General features: G+C 38.7%; 1 protein-coding gene across 1 annotated transcript in view; it reads left to right on the forward strand.

The window, feature by feature from the left end:
* itsn1 (intersectin 1 (SH3 domain protein)) overlaps window positions 1-22,855 on the forward strand; it is a 230,712-nt gene that overhangs the window by 158,233 nt on the left and 49,624 nt on the right. The window contains 5 exon segments of the mRNA XM_052015098.1: window positions 356-561; window positions 6,056-6,138; window positions 8,456-8,509; window positions 11,688-11,747; window positions 15,700-15,866. Coding sequence (XP_051871058.1) covers window positions 356-561; window positions 6,056-6,138; window positions 8,456-8,509; window positions 11,688-11,747; window positions 15,700-15,866 — 570 coding nt within the window.

Raw genomic sequence — 22,855 nt, forward strand, 5'->3', positions numbered from 1 at the left:
ATTTTGTGTCCCTACCCATGAGCTCCTGAAAATCTGGCATCTCATCCCATTTGCACATTGATTTTCATATTCATTGTTTTCAGCTGCTTGGAATTTATGGAGACTTGTAAGGGACTTTGCTTGGTCCATGAAGCAAAGATCTTAGACTTGGAGAACTTTTAAATTCCCTAATCTGTCAATTTAATACTGCTAAGCTTCACTTATCTTGTTTAAAATTTTGAATATTTAGACAAATTAAATGTATTTCCTTGTGTTGTGTGCTTCAGTTACTTTCCACAGTAAGTTATTGTGTTGACTTTTAAGGATTTTAATGCATCCCAGTGCTTCATCTGTCTTTCTTTCAATTATTTGACAGGGGGAGAAGGTTGAAGGGCTACAAGCTCAAGCTTTATATCCTTGGCGGGCAAAGAAGGACAATCACCTCAACTTCAATAAAAATGACATCATCACTGTTCTCGAACAACAAGATATGTGGTGGTTTGGAGAAGTTCATGGACAAAAGGGCTGGTTCCCCAAATCCTATGTGAAGCTCATTTCAGGACCTGTAAGGAAATCTGTCAGGTACGCTTGCTTAAATTTTATCATTGACAAGTTTATTTTGCTACATGGGTTCCTCTTCCCTGATGCCATCTGAGTTCTTCATTGGTGTGTGTGTGTGTGTGTGTGTGTGTGTGTGTGTGTGTGTGAGGTCACACCAACTTTCCCTTTTTCCCAAAAGCCTGGCTATAATTGGGAGCTTTTGCTTTCTGTAGCAATAGCTAGTATCCTACTATTCAAAACCACTGGACTCTCTACCAGATGAGATGATGATATTATAGAGTCTAGTCATAGTCATAGAGTAATGCAGCACAGAAACAGGCCCTTCAGCCCAACTAGTCCATGCTGACCAAGGTGCCCACCAAGCTAGTCCCATTTGCCTGTGTTTGGCCCATATTCCTCTCAACTCCTCCTGTCCATGTACCTACCTAAATGTCCTTTAAATGTTGTTATTGTACCTGCCTCAACCACTTACTCTGGCAGCTCGTTCCATAAACGCACCACCCTCTGCGTGAAGTTGTTGCCCCTCAGGTCCCTTTTAAATCTTTCCCCTCTCACCTTAAACCTACACTCTCTAGTTTTTAGTTCCCTTTCCCTTGGAAAAAGACTATGTTAGTTCACATTATCTATACATAGAACACTACAGCACAGTACAGGTCCTTCGGCCCACTCTGTTGTTCTGACATTTTATCCTGCTCTAAGATCTATCTAACCCTTCCCTCCCACGTAGCCCCCTATTTTTCTCTCATTCATGTGTCTATCTAAGAGTCCCTAGTGTATCTGCCCCCACAACCTCTGCCGGCAGTGCGTTCCACACACCTACTACTCTCTGTGTAAAAAAAAAACTTACCCCTGACATCCCCCTTATACCTTCCTCCAATCACTTTAAAATTTTGTCCCCTCGTCTTAGCCATTGTCATACTGGGAAAGCTTTGAAAGGCTACTTGGACAGCTTTGGTTTTCAGCATTTATTTTGAAAATCTGAAGGTGTATCATTTAGATATTGTGATTACTTCAAGTTTTGTAAATGTGAAATAAAGAAAGGAACTGCTGGAAATGAATGACATGTTGCTTAGGATCGAAAACAAAATAAGATGGACATGGTTAGCCAGAGCAGATGGGTAACACTTAAAATTAATCAGCTTCTGCCAGTGAACAATAAGTTTGAGCAAAATGGCATAAATCAAACCTATTTCACTCTTATGGTGATCTCTTTGTGATTTTTCACTATTGTATCATGATTAAAAGAATTCACTTGTAGATGACTATGTGTGTATGGTAATAGAAAAATATGATATGCTGAGGCTGATGCAGCAATGCATATTTAAAGAGGTTTCTCTTGTGTGTGGGTACAAGGAGTAGGTGGAGGATCTATAGCTTTTTCCTGTTTGCATCTTGCTCTTTTCCTTGTGATTTGGTACTGCCTGATAACATGATTGTTTGCAGTACTTTTATTTCTATTTCAAGAAGTAGGTAGCCAGTGAAAGCTGAAATATGGAAGAAGCATCTGCATGCATTTGTGAAAACCATGCCAGAAGATCAATTAAGTGGTGGTGAAATCCGTGGTTTTGTATTTTGTACAGTCTGTGATTTAAAAACCGAATATGCTGGTAACCTTCAGCAGGTCAGGTAGCATCTGTACAAAGAAAAAGGGTTAACATTTCAGACCGAAGACCCTTCAGCTTTGGACTACAATTGCTTTCTTCTTTCATTGTCCTTTGCTTTTAGTTAGCTAGCATGCTTACCCTTGCCTATCCAAGCTTACAAAAAGTGTAGTTGCATTGGCGATGCTTTGGAGGGTTGCTGTAACTTGTGGAACGAATCGAGCTTGAGGCTATCTAATTCAGAATCAGATTTATTATCATTGTCTTATGACATGAAATTTGGTGTTTTGCAGCATCAGTACAGTACAAGGACATAATATCACTAAGTTACAAAATAAATAGTGCAAAAGAAAAGGAATAATGAGGTAGTGTTTACGGGTTCATGGACCATTCAGAAATCTGATGACGTAGGGGAAGAAGCTGTTTCTGAATCGTTGAGTGTGGGTCTTCAGGCTCCTGTACCACCACCTTGATGGTAGTAACAAGGAGAGGGTATGTCCCAGATGGTGAAGGTCCTTAGTGATGGATGCTGCCTTCTTGAGGCACCAGTGGTGGGGAGGGTTGTGCCCGTAATGGAGCTGGCTGAGTCTACGACCCTCTGCAGCGTCTTGCGATCCTGTGCATTAGAGCCTCCATACCAGGCTATGAAGCAACCAGTCAGAATGCTCTCCACCATACATCTATAGAAATTTGCAAGAGTCTTTGGTGACATACCAAATCTTCTCAAACTCCCAACGAAGTAGAGCCACTGGCGTGCCTTCTTCGTGATTGCATCAATATGTTGGGCCCAGATACATTAATGTTTAAATAATACATTAATTTAGAGATATATTAGTGTTGCAGTTTATTGTAGATCAGTTGCAATTTTAGATAAAACAGTATTATTTTGTAGTGTTAAACCTAATTGATTTCACCTGGACTTTTGAAGTTCTAAGTTCAATATTTTTATCTTTCTTAGAATTGTTTCACTTTGTCAGAGAATTGTGTTTTTCAAGAAGGTAATGGGGTTTCGTTTGAATTCTAATAATAAAATGCAGCTCCCATTTCAAATTATAATTGAGAATGAATCCATTGATAGAGCTTAGAAGGAAAATACTGCTAGGATTGCATGCTTTTCAGAATGCAACTAACAATGAACAAACTGACCACTCTGCAGCCAGAAGACTAGGAATTCTGTGAAAATAGTAAATTGATGCAATTGGCACAGTACCCTGAGCACTGTTTGAAAATAAATATCGAAGTTCAAAGCACTTTCAAATTCTAAAGGTTTACAGGCAAGTTAATTTTCAGTTTGCTTTCAGTTGTGTTCACAACATCATTGCTAACTAAAACCAATTCATTCAAATGAACACAAAGATTTGGCTTAATCTTGGGTATGCCCAGCTTGAAAGAAAGCAAAGTTTTTTTTGTTTGAAACTAAATTTCAATTTGTGTTGGATTCCTAAATTTGGAATGATTCACTGAGAACTCTGGAATGGTAAATGGTATTATTGTCACGAGTACCGAGGTACAGTGAAAAAACTTTGTTTTGCATGCCATCCATACAGATCATTTCAAAAATAGCAGTACATTTTATCATACTAGGGAATTGTTCAATAGTCTGATAACAGTGGGATAGAAGTTGTCCTTGAGCTTAGTGGTATGTGCTTTCAGGCTTTTGTATCTTCTGCCTGATGGGAGGGGGGAGAAGAAGAGAGAATCACCAGGATAGGTGGGGTCTTTGATTATGTTGGCTGCTTTACTGAGGCAGCGAGAAGTACAGACAGAGTCCATGGAGGGGAAGCTGGTTTCCATGATGTGCTGAGCTGTGTCCACAACTCTCTGTAGTTTCTTGAGGTCATGGGCAGGGCAGTTGCCATACCAAGCCGGATAGGATGCTTTCTGTGGTGCATCAATAAAAATTGATGAGTGTCAAAGGGGACATGCCAAATTTCTTAGCCTCCTGAAGGATACTTGTAGAAAGGGACGAATTCTAGAAAGGTATAGAACAAATTGTACTTCTCAAAAAAAAATGATTTCTGGGATGCCATGAACTCGTAGGATTAGAGTTCGCAGCTGAGCTCCACAAATGGTGTCCATTTGATCAACAGAACAGATGCTGATGGTTTTGCATTTCACGTCAGGAAAGAAAATCACAGGACTACAGATGGGTTTGTTAGCAGAAGCATGAGAGCAGATTGTCCAATCTTAATGGGATTACTATAGATCCCTAAATAAAGGAGAGAGCAAAACACGGAGGTGCATAGAGGAGAACAGTGAACAGAAGTATATCTAATTGGAAAAGTTTTGTACTGATCTTCTCATTATTGTAGAAATCATCAGTTTTTAGAGTGAAAATTCTGCTTCAATGGAATTACAGTCATACAGCAAGGAAACAGGCTCTTGTGCCCAACTGGTCCATGCTGACCAAGATTCCCATCTGAGCTAGTCCCATTTGCCCATGTTTGGCCCATATCCCTCTGGACCTTCCTATCCATGTACCTGTCCAAGTGCCTTTTAAACATCGTTAATGTACCTGCTTCAATCACTTCCTCTGGCAGCTCATTCCATATACAGACCAGCCTCTGGGTGGAAAAGTTGCTCCTCTGGTTTGTATTAAATTTCTCCCCTCTCGCCTTAAATCTATATCCTCCAGCTCCTGATTCCCCAACCCTGGGCAAACAACTGTGTGCATTCACCCTATCTATGCCCCTCATGATTTTGTACACCTCTATAAGATCACCCCTCATTCTTATAAGCTTCAATGAATAAAGTCCCAACCTGCTCAACCTCTCTCCATAACTCAGTCCCTCAAGTCCCAGCAACATGCTCATAAATTTCCTCTGCACTCTTTCCAGCTTAATGGGATCTTCCCTATAACAGGATGAGCAGAACTGCTGCCTAATCAACGTCTTGTACAACTGCAACATAACATCCCCAACTTCTATATGCAATATCCTAACTGATGAAGGGCAGTGTACCAAAAGTCTTGTTCACCATCGTGTCCACTTCCGACGCCACTTTCAGGGAACCATGTACTTCTACTCTTAGGTCCCTCTGTTCTACAACACTCCCTTGGGCCCTACTGTTCACTGTGAAAGTTCTACCCTCATTTGTCTTTCCAAAATGCAGCAGCTTGCACTTATCTGAATTAAACGCCGTTTGCCATTCCTCTGCCCTCTTACCCAGCTGTTCAAGATCCCCCTGTAAATCCTGATAACCATAGACAGGACTACAGATGGGTTTGTTAGCAGAAGCATGAGAGCAGATTGTCCAATCTTAATGGGATTACTATAGATCCCTAAATAAAGGAGAGAGCAAAACACAGAGGTGCATAGGGGAGAAGAGTGAACAGAAGTATATCTATGTCTATGATACCACCTATTTTACTGTCATCTGCAAACTTGTAACTAGTGTTACAAAAAAAAAAGTGAGTTTATGGTGCTGGTCACCTCCAGATTAAGTCTTTGCTTAAATTGCAAACCAGAACCTGAAGATATGTGGGCTGATAGTTTACCTGGCTGCTGTAAATTGCACCTCGTGTAGGTGAGTGATGGAATGTGGGGGGAGTTGAGGGGAATGTGGGAGAATAAATAGGATTAGTGTTTGATTGAAGTAACTGGGTGCTTGATGGTAGGCATGAACTTGATGGCTTGAATGACTCTGACTCTTTTTAACATGTATATATATTATGTTATAAATTTATGTTTTTATATATATATGTGTGTGTGTGTGTATATATATATATATATTTACATATATATATTTACATATATATATATATATATATATATATATATAAAAATATGTTTTATGATGTGAATTTGAAATAAAGTGCTACAATCTAAGGGTATTGCAACTTCAGAACTAAAACCAAACAGAGTAGCTGTGGAAAATATGCGACTGTTAAGCTGAGGGTTTTTTTTCTACTTCAGTGTGGATTCTGCTTCAGAAAGCCCACCCAGCCTGAAGAGAATGACCACCCCACCATCAAAAGTGACTGCTTCACAGGGAGATGGTAAGTATATATATATAACTTACATAGTTCAAAGTCTGAATGATACAGTTGCAGTTTGCAGACCACTTCGTGTTGACATTAGACTGAAGTAACACTGCAAACTTATGCTTGCCCCTTCTAAATCAAGTATTTGAACTAAATGCAAATTTTTAACGTGGTTGTTATTTTAGTAAACTCTCAACACAAATGTGAAAGATACTACTGGAAATAAAATGTCAAAGTAGTACTCATCCTTATCAGTTTACTTTCAAGTTCTTAGTATTAAAACCAGTGTTAAAACATTCTCTGGTTTCCAAGCAACTTTGTAAGGTGGAAACTGATGAAAATATTCAGTTCAATGTTGGATAATCCTGTAGTTTAGTACAAAACACAACCTTTATGCCTTTGTATTTCTCAAACAAGTAACTGCTATGAAGTACAAAGTTATTGTGCAAGAAAGATCAGATGTTTCTTGTAGCCAGCCTGCTAGTTTAATTGTCCGCATGACATTAAGTACTAAGATTTTTAAACTTGCTTGCTAGAAGCATCAAAAGAGCTTTAAAATTTGAAATGCCACTGATTTTAAAATTGAATAGTATGTAGATCAAGAACTATCCTACATTTGAATTAGAACAACCAGGGTCATGGCTTTACTTTTATGTTTTCCTCTTTGTTAAGCCAGAAACTAACGAAGTTTGTTTCAGCAGTCACCATTTTTAACCTATATTTTGTGGAAAGTAATTAAGGAGTTATGGTTCAGACCCCAAAGAATACACCATGTAAATAAGTTGGTTCTTTATCTGGGCTGTGTGAAATGGTTAGCATCTGTGAAGCAATTTAAATGTTCACTTTAGTGCAGACTTAACATCTTGACTTCATTACAAATATGTTTTCTGTCGGTTTTATTCCCTCCCTTCAGTCTTCATTGCAGTCTTAAGATGTAAATGGTCTACTCAAATTCAAAATCCAATATTGCACTTAAAATTTAAATGCTTAAATCCTTAAATACCTCCTCAAAGCAAGCTTATGGAAGTAGTATTAATTTAAATGCCATTTAAGCAAAAATAAATTTAATAATTTGAACGAAGTGAATTAAAAGCTGGTTGCACAGTCTCAATCCATAAGTCCAACATTCTGCAGTTCCAAAGCATTGCCTTTGCAGCCATTATATTTATCCTCTGTACTTATTCATTATACATCAGTTATTTAACTCCTTTCACCTCTTAATGTCAAATGGCTATTATCAGATAGATTTTAATTTGATTTCTATTAACTACTTCTGCTCAGCGTGGTATATTTAGCCTAGTAAATCTGTTTGCTTGTTTATTTGCATCATTTATATTTTGATTATCACTTTTAATCTATTATATGTTAAATATTAATTAGAGCATTAGCACTTTTATTCCTCAGTCTCTGACGGACTTCCCATTATATTTAGTTTGGTTACTCATATGATCTTCCCCATTATGGAACAAGGCAAATGAGCAGTATTCACGAGTACTGTTGATAACTGAGTAACCTGTTAATGAATCGATGTGGACGTCATATGGTTATTCAACTCTTTCCCACTTGGAATGAATAACCCTGTAAACCAATGTCCAAGCAGTGACCTTATCTCAAAAAGTGATAAGTGGCAGAGTTGATTGGGCTTGTTTCTTGCCAAACTTTAGCTTTGCCTTCTGGGTAAGTGGAGTGGGTCCCACCAGGAAAGAATATGAACACCTGCATCAGGCACCTCTTGTGTGAAATTCTCAGTTAGTTGCACTGTACGTGTCAAACCTGCTAGCTTTTGAACTTCGTCAAACTCCTGGCTGCTCAGAAAAATATGCATCTTGTGATTAAGCAAGCTGATTGTATTTGAAGGAGCATTCTGTTAGACATCACTGCCTTGAAAATAATCTCAAAAAGTGTAATTCAAGACTAAAAGTTGTTGATTTGCAGTTTTAGTCAAATGAATTTTGTTGTAGTGTAAAATTAATTAACAGCTTGAAACGTAAATAGCAGAATCATGGAATGTGACCCCCAAAATAGTGTTCAACAATAATTGGATGCCTACAGAATAATACAATTTAGCTTCCTTGGTCACTAAATTGCTAGCTAAGCATTATGCAACTGTCCTTGTATCAAATTCTAATGTATTGGATGCATTTTAATTTATTTCTAGTCAGGTTTACTGCATTGTTGCTCTTGTTTTTATATTGTTAGCTGTAACATTGTATTGCTGTCGCTACATGTCATTGCTATTTTTGCTCATTTCTGTGCATCACTTTGACTCTTGTTGTCACTTTACTTTATCATGCTGTACTGTTCTTTCTTTGTTTTCTGATGTCCACTATAGCACAGTGCAGGGAGGAGGCTCCTCCGCCTCGACCTCCCTCTCTCCCAAAGAAAGGTACAGTAATTATCTCACTGCTGCTTCTAATGAACCAATCATAATTTTATAGCTCACATAAAATCTGATTTTAAATATTCCAGTCAGAAGTATTGTAGTGCTTTGCATGGGGAAGGAAGTCTTACTGTATGCTTTTAAGATGTATTTTTATTAAGTATGAATGGAATACTAAAAAAAATTTGGAAATTATAATCATTTTTGAATCAGGAATAACTCTCATCATCAGGACTCTATTTAAATACCTCTGTAACAAATTGCTGAAGTTGTCTTTTTTGGTATTGGATTGACAATTACTGCTTCAAACAATGAATACTGATCTTATTTGGCTGCCAGTTTAGTGTATGCATTTAGTCTAGTGCAATGAAGCTAAAATAACACCCTGTTCATTCACCTGTATAGATCTCTGCCAATACTGTTTTTCTTTAGATTTTCTTGAGCCTTTTATTCTTGCTATACTGTGGCTTTGTGAACGGCAACCTTCTAGTACTTCATCCCCTATGTTTAGTTAACCTAGAGAATGATCGCAGGCAGATTGATTTACTCCTGGATTGGCCATGGGATTATTAACAATTTACAAACAAATCTATAAAGAAATCCACACAATTACTACTCTGTAAATGTGGATTTCATGTCATGTTTCTGAAGGGTCATAACCTGCTGAACTCATTTAAATTGCCTAGGCCGATGTTGGCAACTACTGAGGCTTCAGAATCTCCTGCAGACCGCCCACTGCTTGTAGCAAAAATACTATTACTAGGTTGTAATCCAGAGGCTACGTTACTCAGAGAATCTAGCTTCAATTCTCATCATAGCAGTTAGGGAATTTGTATGTTTTGTTTTAAGTTAAAAGGAATAAGTGCTCCAGTATCGGAAAGGAAACATTTCATCTTCACCAAACTTGTCTGTGTACCTGAATGAATGTGGGTGACTTTGTCTGAAAAAGCCTAACAAATTACTGGTAGTGTTAGAAATGGGCAATAAATGCCAACCTCCCTGTTGACATTGAACTAATTTTATTTTGGATAAGTTTCTTCGTCTTCTAAACAGACGTATTGGGTGAATTTCTCAAAAGCTTGTTCAGAAAATGTTGAAGTTAATAATGTTGCCTCCCAACACAATGCCTGACTGATCTATGATCAAGTTATCCTGTTCTTTTTCTCCCTTCACATTTCCTCAGTAAGAACTTTACCTCTTATCATCAACCCAACCTGTGGCCTGCTTGTAAGCAGAAACTGATTCCAAAGAAACTATGCTATGGACCACACTGATTAAGAATATAGACCAGATTCAGTTTTCTTATTTGTTTCTGGAATGTGGTCATCACCAGCAAGGCCAGCATTTGTATCTCTTCCCAAATTGCCCTTGTAGTATTGGTGAGTTGCCACCTTGAATTGCTGCAGTCCTTCAGGTGAAGCTACTCCCACCGTGCCGACAGGTCAGGAATTTCACAGTGCAATAAAGGAACAGTGATTATATTTACAAGTCAGGGATGATGTGTAACCTGGAGAGAGACCTCTGGGTTGTAGTGTTCACATGCACTAGCTACTCTGACCTTGGCAGTAGGTGTCATGGATTTGGGAGATGCTAATAGAGTAGCCTTGTAAGTAACTTCACTACATTTTGGAGACTGTACACACAGCTGCAGGTAATAGTGGTGGATCGGATGACTGCTTTGAGTGGTAATGATGTGATAATCAGTTGGGTTCCTTTATCTTGAATGGTCCTGAGTTGCTTGGGTGTTATTGGAGGTCCACTCATCCAGTCAGTAGAAAGTACTCCATTACTGATTTTTACCTTGGGGAGGCAACAGGTGAAGTGACTTACCACAAAGTGCCTGAGTTCAGCATTGAGTGGAAATTTTCTTTGTAATCTGGATAGGAGTGGAATCTTTGTCCAAGACAAGAACAGAACAAGTGATCACTCACAGTATCATTATTTTCCAAGTGTTCATTGTTTAAAATAAAAATTGCAGAAAAAAATACATTTTCCAAAAAAAGTCCTGATGATGAGTAATTTACCAAAGTAAATAAATCTACTTGCATATTTAAATGTTTGTGGGAGTTGATTTAATAAAAATCAGTTGTGAAGAAACTTGAATTAAGCAAATTTGATTCTCATAACTCTAGCTGGCGAACTGACGTTTTAGTCGCAATATTATCCTAATCCTTTGAAATTATTTTTTTCACAAAAAAGCTGAAAATGGTTTTCAAAATATAGCTTTCCATACTTCTGTTGCCAATTTTTGTCCTAAGCAATTTAGTTTCTGTGTATTTGGCGAGAGTCGTCCCCACCCCCCCCCCCCCCCCCCCCCCCGCCAGAAGTGTAGCAGATAGCATAACACTACTACAGCACCAGCGATCCGGGTTCAATTCCCGCCACTGTCTGTAAGGAGTTTGTACGTTCTCCCCATGTCTGCGTGGGTTTCCTCCGGGTGCTCTGGTTTCCTCCCACATTCCAAAGACGTATGGGTTAGGGGCTGTGAGCATGCTATGTTGACGCCAGAAGAGTGGTGACACTTGCGGGCTGCACGTTCACAGTAACACAAAAAGACGCATTTCACTGTGTGTTTTGATATACATGTGACTAATAAATAAATATCTTTCTATGTTCTTTCCAAGCTGTGGACAATCCCGTTAGAATTGCCAATTGTCCTTATCTAAATAGCCATATTAAACCTTGGTCATGAGTTGCCAGTTAGTGATTTGATAATCGAAGCCATTATAACTAGATAATCGCGCAACTGGTGTTCACGCAGGTGGGATTGCTACATGGTTAAGGAAATGTGAAAACTAACTGGTTTTCTAGTTCCTAAACAAGCATGTGCCCCTAATTGGAAATTGGACATGGAACTTTGGTCCAAATGTCTGGACTGTCAAGTATAAACACAGCTATTCCAGCACACATTTTATAAGATCAGATTTAGTTTTATTTTCAACTGCTGTTATTTCATTTCCCTCTTGCCCTTTCCAACTCTGCCCCAACTTCCAATCAAAAGCTCAAGGATACTGCAGTTAAATGCTGTATCTTTAGAATTCCTTTGAAAGACTAAGTGCTGGATAATTATAGAAAGGTCATTTGTCTCTTGATAGCAATATAAATGTGAGACTTTTTTTTTGCTTAATGTGTTTTATGTATGTTCTTTTATACAATCAAACAATAATGGTCCTCATTCATTCAGATTCCAACCTGAGGGTGCCTTGTGCTTCAGAGACTCTCTCTGCTGCTTCCGGTGGAGAAGGTAACTAGAATGTTTCACTTTATTTAAAAAAAAACTCAGTTTATTTCTCAGTGCATATTCAGAACAGCCGTTAGTGTGTGTGTTGTTTTAAATGCTATAATACTGGTTCACTCCTAATATATTTTGTGTTGTGGTGATTGTTTGTGCTTTTGTTAAAACGCACAAACAATCACCACAATAACTTTGCAAATATAATTGAATTGAAAACTAAATACCAAATTGGCTAATCTTGTTGACAGATAAACTTGCAGAATGATTTGGAATTTACAAGATATACCAGTAACTAATAAAGCATTTATCTTAAATGTGCCACATTTAATTTTGAATTTTATATGCTTTTAATCATCACTATGCATTCTGAAACACATCAGCTCAACAGTTCCTAGGAATGTTTTGCATAACGGTGACAAGAGAGAAGTTGGATGGCTTTTAATCCCAAGGAGATTGTGCATTACTATTTTTTGCAGTATTATGCAAACATTTCTAAGATTCATTTGCTCAGTTACATAGCTCTACCACATACATGCATTTACTCCTTGATGGAAAATTGAGCTAGCATACATTGAGAGCCAAAAATACAAATGCAGCAAGGTCTAATTTTGAAATAATTGTGATTTTTATTTTGGTGTTTGTTAAATAAATCAGTTTTTTTTTAATGAATATTATTTTACTAACCTCTGATTTCCTTGAATGACTGAGCTAAAAATGCCTTTAGTCAGTCATCTTGATTAACTTCTTAAAAGTTGGTATGCTCCACAATGGGCTGGACTTTCTGACTTGCCAACTGCCCCCTCCCCACCCCCCAAAAACACCCTGTCTGATCCATAAATGTCACTTTGAATCGCAGCATAACACAAAGGTTGTTTCTCATTCTAAAGACTGATGACTGACGATAATTCCCACCTTTCAGTATTCTATTACAAGTGGGGTGGGGAGATGGATGAAAGGGTCGATGCGTGGGGTGGAGGGAATTATAAAGTCTGGTATTATTTGAAAACCGACAGTAATATCACATCTTGAAAAACAAAAGGAAAAGAAAGCAGGTGTTATTTTTGACTTCTCCAAACCAATCACTTCTCAAGGCAAAGAAATTATGTTCATTTTGGCTCTTAAAGTGTAGATTAGACTTCCCTAAACAAAAGTAATTAGTTTGCATAAGGCCTTGCTGTATATAGCACCTCTGCAATGGGAGAGGATGGACAGGTAGTAAAAGATTTTGGCTTTTTGCTTACAATTAATAGTTTAGTCACTTCAAATGTAGTTTCACTTTTGTAATGGGCTGCTTGGCTGACTTGCTGGATATAGTATTTGAAGAAAGGACCTGTGGCGTGAAGATAGTTGACTCGGATTTCTAAATGGAGCAAATTGAATGGATGATTAAATTAATACAGATTAACAAACCCAACAAGGCAAGACTAGTAATGAAGTTTATCAAGTGTTATTCTAGTAGCTCTGTACCTTGTATGGGGAGATTGTTAGTTACTGGTGGGATATGGTGGAGGGGTGGGGGGTGGTGATAGAAATGACTACAGAAGCCTAGGAGTTGGGAATTATAGAGCAGATGATAAGAAAGATGTGTAGGGATTGACCAGATTGTTGGGAGCACTGGTCCAGCAATGATGGTGGGTCATGTCCATTGACTGACAACAAACAGCAACTGTTGGTGAAGACTTAAGAAATAAAACTCTTCAAGTAACATTAAGAACATCTGCTTGTACTAGATGCATCAAGATATGTTGAGAGTTAATACTCTGGAGCAGCATTCTATGCATTATGGTTCATATTGTAGGTAGAACCCACGAAGAGGAAACTTTTATTCCAACATTCCTTAAAGAAAATCGGTGTCAGTATTGCTTGCCTGCCAAATTGGGGGGGGGGGTGGAATCTTTTTGGGGGAGAGGGAAGGGAAAGCAGAAGGAGGAGGTGCCTTTAACGCTGACATCCACATTTGTGACATGACCTCCCATGTCATAGAGTCATTAACATTCTACAGAACACTCTACGCAAATGGTGCATTTCACTGTGTGTTTCAATGTACATGTGACTAATAAAGATCTTATCTCTTATCTTGAATTGTACAGCATTGAAATAGGCCCTTTGGCCCACGTTTTTATGCCTGTCATCACACATATCTATACTAATCCCACTTGCCTGTCTTAATTTCATATCCCGCTGTGCCCTGCCCATTCAGCTACCTGTCCAGATGCCTCTTCAATGTTGTTACTATTCCTGCCTCTACCACTTCCTCTGACAGCTCATTCCAGTTACCAATTATTCTTTGTGTGAAAAATTTACCCCTCAGATCCTCTTAAAACTTCATCTCTCTCACCTTAAACCTACACCCTTTATAGCTTTGGACACTCCTACCATGGGAAACAGACTCTGGCTACCTATGACTGTCATAATTTTATACACCTCTATCATGTTATCTCCCAGTCACCTTTTCTCCAGGAAAAACAGACCCAGCTGTCCAATCTTTCCTTGTAACTCAAGCCTTCCAATCCAGGCAACATCTTTGAGTCTTTTCTGCACCCTCTAGCTTGATCACATCTTCCCAGTAGTGTGGCAACTGGAGCTGCACACAATGTGTGCTGTTGATGGGTTTAACCAAAGGAACAACTGGCCTCCAAGAGCACAACAGGATGGGTGGAGATTTGCTAACTGGCAGGTGTTACAGCTGTTGCCTGCTGCCTCACACCAGTGACTGATGCGTCAGATGTTCTGGCACAATGAATCCATGGAAATGTATATCTCCTGACGTAATCCATAATTGTGTCATCACAACACTTGAACTTTGGGCAGCAGTATAGCATATACTTTCATGGTTTTTGCTTATTGTTTGTTTAGTTTTGCATATTATCTGCAAGTTAAGATCTATCTGGGTGAATATCCACAGCTGAGGTGCAGAGCCCAGCTTACACTTAGACAGATTGCTCCAGGTTTAGAACAGTGAGAATGTGGTGTGCTTTCATTTTTGCTATTCACGTACGTCTGGTGAAATAGTTTGCCTTGATTGAAAAGAGATTTTATAAATTGCACATTTTACTACTGGACTTCTAATAAGGTTGACCAAATTTGGCACTAATTAACACTCATTCAGAAGCTAAGATTTCCTCAGAGCTGGCAGTGGTACAATACAAATTGCTCCTTTTAAAATTGGAGCATAATATTTGAGTCACATTCTGCATTTACCATGACACCCATATCCTATAAACTTGGTGAAAAGAAACCAGATATTCAGTTACTCAGTGCAAAAAAAAAGAAAAATTAGGAAGAGCTGTCTTGGTTCTTGCTAAATATCCCTAAATTTTTGCTGTAATTATGAAATACAGTTTTATTATTAGATAATGCATAGAGCCACTTGAGAATTGGTTTAAGTGCAGCTAAAATCTATCTTATTGTCTGGTGAATGTGCTAGCAATTTAAATTGTGTCACTTCATAGTGAATCAGAACAATTAGATTGAAATTAATACATATTTCATTTTTATATGTGTGATGACTTTGGTTCTATCAGTTGTGAACATATAGTGTGAGAGCTGCAGCACTAAGGTACTGTCATGTGTTTAGCACTTCAGCTCTTAATATAAGGAGACACTAGCTAGACTTAGATCGTATTAAGTGGAAGGATAGAGGTTAATATCCTAGAAAATTTCGAAGTGCTTTAATTGGACATGTTTTTAAAAAGTTGATGTCCATTTCAACAAATTTAACATTGGAAAATTCTGGGTAACTTGGACAGCCAACAGTAAAAGATAGTCAATGACAAGAGAAGGTGATTTAATTTGTGTTATTTTAATTTTCCTGTTAAAGTAACAGCCTTCATTTTCAAGTCCTTGATTTTCTCTGGTACATTATTCCAATTATTTATTTACCCCTTTCAATGCAAATCTTACTGTGCACGTTCATACTCTAAAAGTGTTTATGCTGCTTTCCATTCCTTTTTTTTGACAGAATTTGTTGCCATGTACACATATGAAAGTAATGAACCCGGAGATTTAACTTATCAGCAAGGCGATGTCATTCTTGTGACGAAGAAAGATGGTGATTGGTGGACAGGAGTGGTAGGGGAAAAAGTGGGTGTTTTCCCATCCAACTACGTCAGACCAAAGGATTCTGAGGTGAATCATTTATGTTGTCTTGGTTTCCTTCCCTTCAGCACCTCTTCTCTTCAATTCTCCATATAAATTCCTCAAGAAATCAAATACTTTTATTCATGCATTTGGTGTAGTTTGTGCTGGCAAAGCCAGCATTAATTAATAATGCCCTGTTGTCCCAGAGAAGGTGATTGTAAGCTTCATCTTGAACTGTTGCAGTCCATGTGGCAGAAGGACACCTGGTGGAAAAGCATTCTGGATTTTGTGAGAAGAATGGAGGTGAAAGTTCTCCCATTAGCTGGCTGCCTTTTGTCTTTCGAAGGTAGATTCACAGGTTTAGGACTGAAAGCTGAAGAAGCCTTCATGAGTTGCATCAGGGAACACACAATAGCCAGCATGTGTCAGTGTTGGAGAACGTTTAAACTGGAAAATGGGGTTCCAGTCAAACATGCTGCTTTGACTTGCATTGTGTTGAGTTCTTAAATATTGAGGCCTACAACAATGTCCAGGGGTGTTTAATTGGCTTCTGATAACCATAGCTATCTTTATGTAGTTGGTATGACTCCAGCCAGGAGAGACCTTCAGTTGTAACTGTACTCCTTGCTGCCATACTCTGTTAAATGCTGGTTTGATATCAAGTACAACCACCCTCGTCTTTGAGGGTGGTTGTACTTGAGGGTGGTTGAAATTGAGCTCTTTGGTCCATTGTTGAGCAAGGCTGTAATGTGATCTGAAGTGAAGGTTCTGGTGGAACCCAGAGTGAGCGAGGTGAGGGATTACTGGTGAGAAAGTGCCATTTGATAGCACTGTTAATGATAGTTTAGTTTTGGAGCTAAAGGTTACAGCATTACAGCTCAGACAATGTTGGGCACAACTTTGGTGTGTGGCTGTATCTTTATCATGAACTGAATTAGCTATTGGGTTGCATGATCATAGGGATCTTAGGAGAAGGCTGAGATGACAATTCTGGTTGGAGATGGTTGTAATCACTTCAGTTTTGTTTCTCTAAGATTATTCAATCTACTTCCCAATTTTCAGTTTTGCTTGTCTCTAGATGTTCTGAAAATAGGGTGTTAAATCACTGAAGAGATGAAATAGCTTTTCTCTAATTTTACAAAACGGAGTTATTTACTGAGAGAAATTATACTGTCCTCCCAAGTTAGTCAAAATTGATCATCAGGATGGACAGTTGAATTCCACTACATTGCTATTTGGAATATTTTGCAAGTTATTGTAATGCAAGTGTAAATTGAGTTCACAATTTCCAAAATACTGTATCTGAAACACTAAGATGCTGTCATGTATTTATTGGTATTGTCACAAACCAGCAACAAAAGAAACACACTGAGCATGATTCAGTGTTAAAAACTATTTTATTAATCACTACTTATGATAATACGTAAAATAAAAGTAAAAATGTTAGTATGTTAGAATTCAAAAATGTTAAACCTCGAACGTTAACCCCAAAACTAAACTCTTCGTGTGTGTGGGTGGGTGTGGCAAAGTCCAAAACTCCCAGTTCCGGAATGGTTCTTAAAGTTCAGTTCCGCAAGCCATAAGGTGAAACATGAGCAAGGGCTTCTTCAACAACCACCGTTGTCTGAAGATAAGATGTAGATGTAGAAAAACATAGAGAGAGTACATACGAAATCCAAATGTTCCTCGATGGAACCCAAACGACACTTCAGTGTTTACTCGGTAGTGACTTCCTCACCCCGAAAGCATCCGAACCGTGGTCGTCCACACACAAATACCTGTTTCCTTCTACAGGTCAGCAACAAAGTGAACTCCACTGGATTACTTCCAACTTCCATACATGGATTTCAGTGGCAAACAGAGTTACTGTTTCTCATCCATCGATAGAGAAAACAAGCAGGCTGGTGTCTCTCTCCCTTCTCTCTCTCTCCTTCTTCTTCTTCTAACCTCTTCAACAACGTCATTACGTCCTTTATCTTCTATTGACGTAAGCACGCCCCACACACATATACACACACTCTCTATCTTAAAGGGAGTTTCACTGAGTCCGTAACACCTCCCACCTAAAAAAAAATTTTCCCAAGAAAATTTTAACCGTGCATACAGTTAGTAATGTTAATAATTATCATGCTACACAACTACAGACTATCAGATTAGTACAGATACATGTTTCCCATTTAACATCGGGAAAGACAATCAGCAATCACATTATCTTTGCCTTTAATGTGAGTTATCATGAGATCAAACTCTTGCAAAATTAAACTCCAGTTTAACAGCCTTCTGTTCTTGTTTTTGACTCGGCTCAGAAACACCAATGGGTTATGATCTGTATACACAGTCAATGGTTTCTGAGCAGTGCAAACATATACACTGAAATGTTGCAAGGCTAAAACAAGGGACAGTAATTCTTTCTCTATGGTGGAATAATTCTTTTGATGCTCATTAAATTTCTTTGAAAAGTAAGCTACAGGATGGTCAATATCATCAAGGTCACCCTTCTGCAACAACACAGCTCCTGCAGCTTCATCACTGGCATCTACTGCTAATGAAAATGGCTTTTCAAAGTCAGGTGTTTTGAGCACAGGGTGGTAGCATAAAATGGCTTTCAGCTTCTCAAATGCTTCTTGACAAGAATCTGTCGAAACAAACTTTACTCCCTTCTTCAGAAGATTAGTTAGGGGAAGAGCAATATCAGCAAAATTTTTACAAAATTTTCGGTAATATCCAACCATTCCCAAAAATCTTCTAACAGTCCTCGTACCTGTGGGAATAGGGAACTCAGATATCGCTTGAACTTTTTCCTGAACAGGAGCTTGCTTGCCTTGACCTACAACATAACCAAGATACGTCACAGTGGCATGGCCAAATTCACTTTTAGCCAAGTTAACTGTAAGGTTAGCCTTGGAAAGTCTTTCAAACAACCTTTCTAACGCAGAGATGTGATCTTCCCAAGTATCATTTCCAGTCACTAAGTCGTCAATGTAGGCATCTGTATGCTTTAACCCATGAATCACTGAATTAATCATTCTTTGAAATGTTGCCGGAGCATTTTTCATTCCAAATGGCAAAACATTGTATTCATACAATCCAGAAGGGGTTACAAAGGCTGAAATTTCCCTTCCTCTATCTGTTAATGGAACACACCAGTACCCTTTTAATAGGTCAATCTTTGTAAGAAATTTTGCCTTTCCCACTCTGTCTATGCAATCATCCACCCTAGGAATAGGGTAAGCATCTGACTTTGTTACAGCATTCACTTTCCTGTAATCTGTGCAAAATCTAACAGTTCCATCAGGTTTAGGTACAATAACACAGGGCGAACTCCAATTTGAAGTAGAATGTCTAATAATATCATTTTCCAACATGTACTTTATTTCCTGATCAACAAGTATACTTTTTTCCACATTCATTCGATATGGGTGTTGTTTGATTGGTTTTGCATCCCCAACATCAACATCATGGGTAATTATCGATGTTCTGTTTGGAACATCTGGGAACAGATTTTTAAATTTTAAAATTAATTCTCTCATCTGTTGTTTTTGTGAAACTTGTAAATGGTCCAACTTCGTTTCAAGGTTCTCCAGGATATTTTGGTTTTTTAGTTTCGATGGAACAATATTTGGTCTAAATTGGCCTTCCTCAACATCAACATCAGGCATTCTAGAAACAACCTTTACATCATCCACCAAGGCCACAACTGAATCCCTCTCATAATAAGGTTTTAGCATGTTTACATGACAGAGTTGTGTTTTCTTGCGTCTATCTGATGTTTTGATTATATATGTTAGATCAGTCACTTGAGATTCAATAATATAGGGTCCAGAAAAACGAGATTGCAATGGATTATTTTGGCTAGGGAAAAATACCAACACCTTTTGCCCCACTGCAAATGTCCTAGGCCGAGCATGTCTATCAAAATATGTCTTCATTCTTATCTGGCTGGTTTTCAAATTCTCTCTCGCTAGCTGGCAGACTCTTTCCAACCGAGTTTTAAATTTTTTTGGACATGGGGAGGTCTCCATTTCCTCATTAACACTCCATTTTTGACATAATATCCACTTGGCACTTTTTCAATCTCCTCACATGAGAGTACTTTTTCTTTCAATTCTGTCAACTCAGGGTCCTTTGTCTGTTCCACCATAAAATCCTTCCTCGACAAAGACAAATCTTTAAATTCAGGCTCACTATAAGGATGTTGATCCTCCAGTGAAGACAGAAAAGTCTCAGACAAGGCATCATAATTTTCTTCCTGTTTAGGACTGTCACAAGGAACTACATCAGACTGCACCGGACAGTCTGTCTTGGCTAATTCTTTAGCTCTAGCTCGAGTCACCGCACATGATGGGTAAACATCTGGATCATTCTCAGACTCATCAATCCTTGGTTTGGTCATTAACCGTACCACAGGAACAATTTCTCCATCTGCAAGGTCATTTCCCAATAACAAAGAAACTCCTTCCACTGGCAAACTAGGTCTTATCCCTATCTCGACTGGTCCTTCTACGAACTTTGACTTTAAAATCACCCTGTGAAAAGGGACAGACATGGTCTCACCTGTAACGCCTCGTATTAGATTTACTTCACCAGTGTCACTTTCTTCTCCAAAATTTAAAACACTGTCCAGCAAGAGAGATTGACTAGCCCCAGTAACTCTAAGAATTTTCACTGGCACCTGGGGTGACTCATCATTCAGTGAAACAAAACCCTCTGATACATACGAACGGAATTCTTTTCTCACCTCCTCCAACTTTTCCGCTTTTCCCTCTTGCAAGGACTGATCTTTAACAGCATCTCCTAAACCTTTTTGATTTTTAATTGCCTGAAAGCAAGCATTGGGCCCAGCTTCCTTCTTTTTCTTCAAAAGGGCACAATTAGATATCACGTGGCCAGGTTTCCTACAGTAATAACAAGTACGCTCAACAGGTTTCTCCAGCCCTGGCTTCTTTTCATCTTTTCCTTTTTGATTACCTCCCAATTTAATCTCTGGTTTACCTGGATTGTCTTTGTAACTCTTTTGAAAGGTTTTAGGTTGTCCCCATTTGGATTTATGGGTTAAAGCATAAATGTCTGCCAACCTAGCAGTTTCTTGTAAAATTTCCACTCCCTTTTCATTTAAATATGTTGTTAATTCAGCTGGAACACATCTTTTAAAGTCTTCCACTAGTATCAATTCTGTCAATTTATCATAATCCCCATCTACATTTTTAGCCAGGCACCATCGTTCAAAACATATTCCCTTTCTATTGGCAAATTCCATATAAGTCTGATCTGCAGATTTCCTCAAGTCTCTGAATTTTTGTCTATAAGCCTCAGGGACCAATTCATAGGCCTTCAAAATAGCTTGTTTTACCTTGGTATAATCAGCTGCATCCTCAGCAGACAAAGCAGAATAAGCTTTTTGAGCTTTACCTTTAATCACACTCTGTACCATAAGAGCCCATCCTTTCCTTGGCCAGTTTGAACTCACAGCAACCTTTTCAAAATGTTGGAAATACTGATCAACCTGATCTTCTTCAAACGGAGGGACTAATCGAACCTCCCTGCTGGCTGAAAAACCATCATCAGAATCAGATTCCACACTCTTTTGCATCATTTGTAAATCATGCTGCCTCTGTTTCTCCTTCTCCTCACTATCCAGCTCCATCCTCTTCAATTCCATCTGCTTCATTGCTAGATCAGCCTCTATCTTCATCCGAGTTATCTTTTGTTCAGTCTCTAATTTCTTTTGTTCGGCCTCTAATCTCTTTTCCTCTTGTTCGGCCTCCAATTTCTTTTGTTCTCGTTCAGCCTCTATCTTTAACTGGGTTTGCTCTCGTTCAGCCTCTAATCTCTTTTGTTCTCGTTCAGCTTCTAATTTATTTTGCTCTCGTTCAGCCTCTATCTTTGCCAGCTGCACCTGTGCCTCAGAAATTGCTATTTCACTGCCAGGAAACTGTTTTAACACTTCCTTCTCAAACACCTTCTTTTCCACATAATGGCCAGCTATCAGTCTCTGAATATCTGCCTTTCTCATAGACTGCTTTACTTCTGTAAGGTTTAGCCTTGTAGCAATCTTTATCAAATCATCCTTTTTCGCCACCTCCAATCCCTTTTGGGTTGGTGACTCCAAAAATGCCTTAATATCCATTGCTGCTGGTTTCCACACACACAAGCCAATTAAAAAGAATTTATCAGACCTCCCTCAAAAATCTTTGGATTGAATCCCGAACAAATCTCGTCAATCTGGGGTACAATCCCAGACGACACTCGTTAACCTTTGGATTGGATCCCAGACGAATCTCGTTAACCTTGGGAACTATCCCGGACGAACCCCCAATTTTGTCACAAACCAGCAACAAAAGAAACACACTGAGCATGATTCAGTGTTAAAAACTATTTTATTAATCACTACTTATGATAATACGTAAAATAAAAGTAAAAATGTTAGTATGTTAGAATTCAAAAATGTTAAACCTCGAACGTTAACCCCAAAACTAAACTCTTCGTGTGTGTGTGTGGGTGTGGCAAAGTCCAAAACTCCCAGTTCCGGAATGGTTCTTAAAGTTCAGTTCCGCAAGCCATAAGGTGAAACATGAGCAAGGGCTTCTTCAACAACCACCGTTGTCTGAAGATAAGATGTAGATGTAGAAAAACATAGAGAGAGTACATACGAAATCCAAATGTTCCTCGATGGAACCCAAATGACACTTCAGTGTTTACTCGGTAGTGACTTCCTCACCCCGAAAGCATCCGAACCGTGGTCGTCCACACACAAATACCTGTTTCCTTCTACAGGTCAGCAACAAAGTGAACTCCACCGGATTACTTCCAACTTCCATACATGGATTTCAGTGGCAAACAGAGTTATTGTTTCTCATCCATCGATAGAGAAAACAAGCAGGCTGGTGTCTCTCTCCCTTCTCTCTCTCTCCTTCTTCTTCTTCTTCTAACCTCTTCAACAAGGTCATTACGTCCTTTATCTTCTATTGACGTAAGCACGCCCCACACACATATACACACACTCTCTATCTTAAAGGGACTTTCACTGAGTCCGTAAC

Source organism: Pristis pectinata, chromosome 4, assembly GCF_009764475.1.
Source record: "Pristis pectinata isolate sPriPec2 chromosome 4, sPriPec2.1.pri, whole genome shotgun sequence".
In the NCBI taxonomy this organism is placed as follows: domain Eukaryota; kingdom Metazoa; phylum Chordata; class Chondrichthyes; order Rhinopristiformes; family Pristidae; genus Pristis; species Pristis pectinata.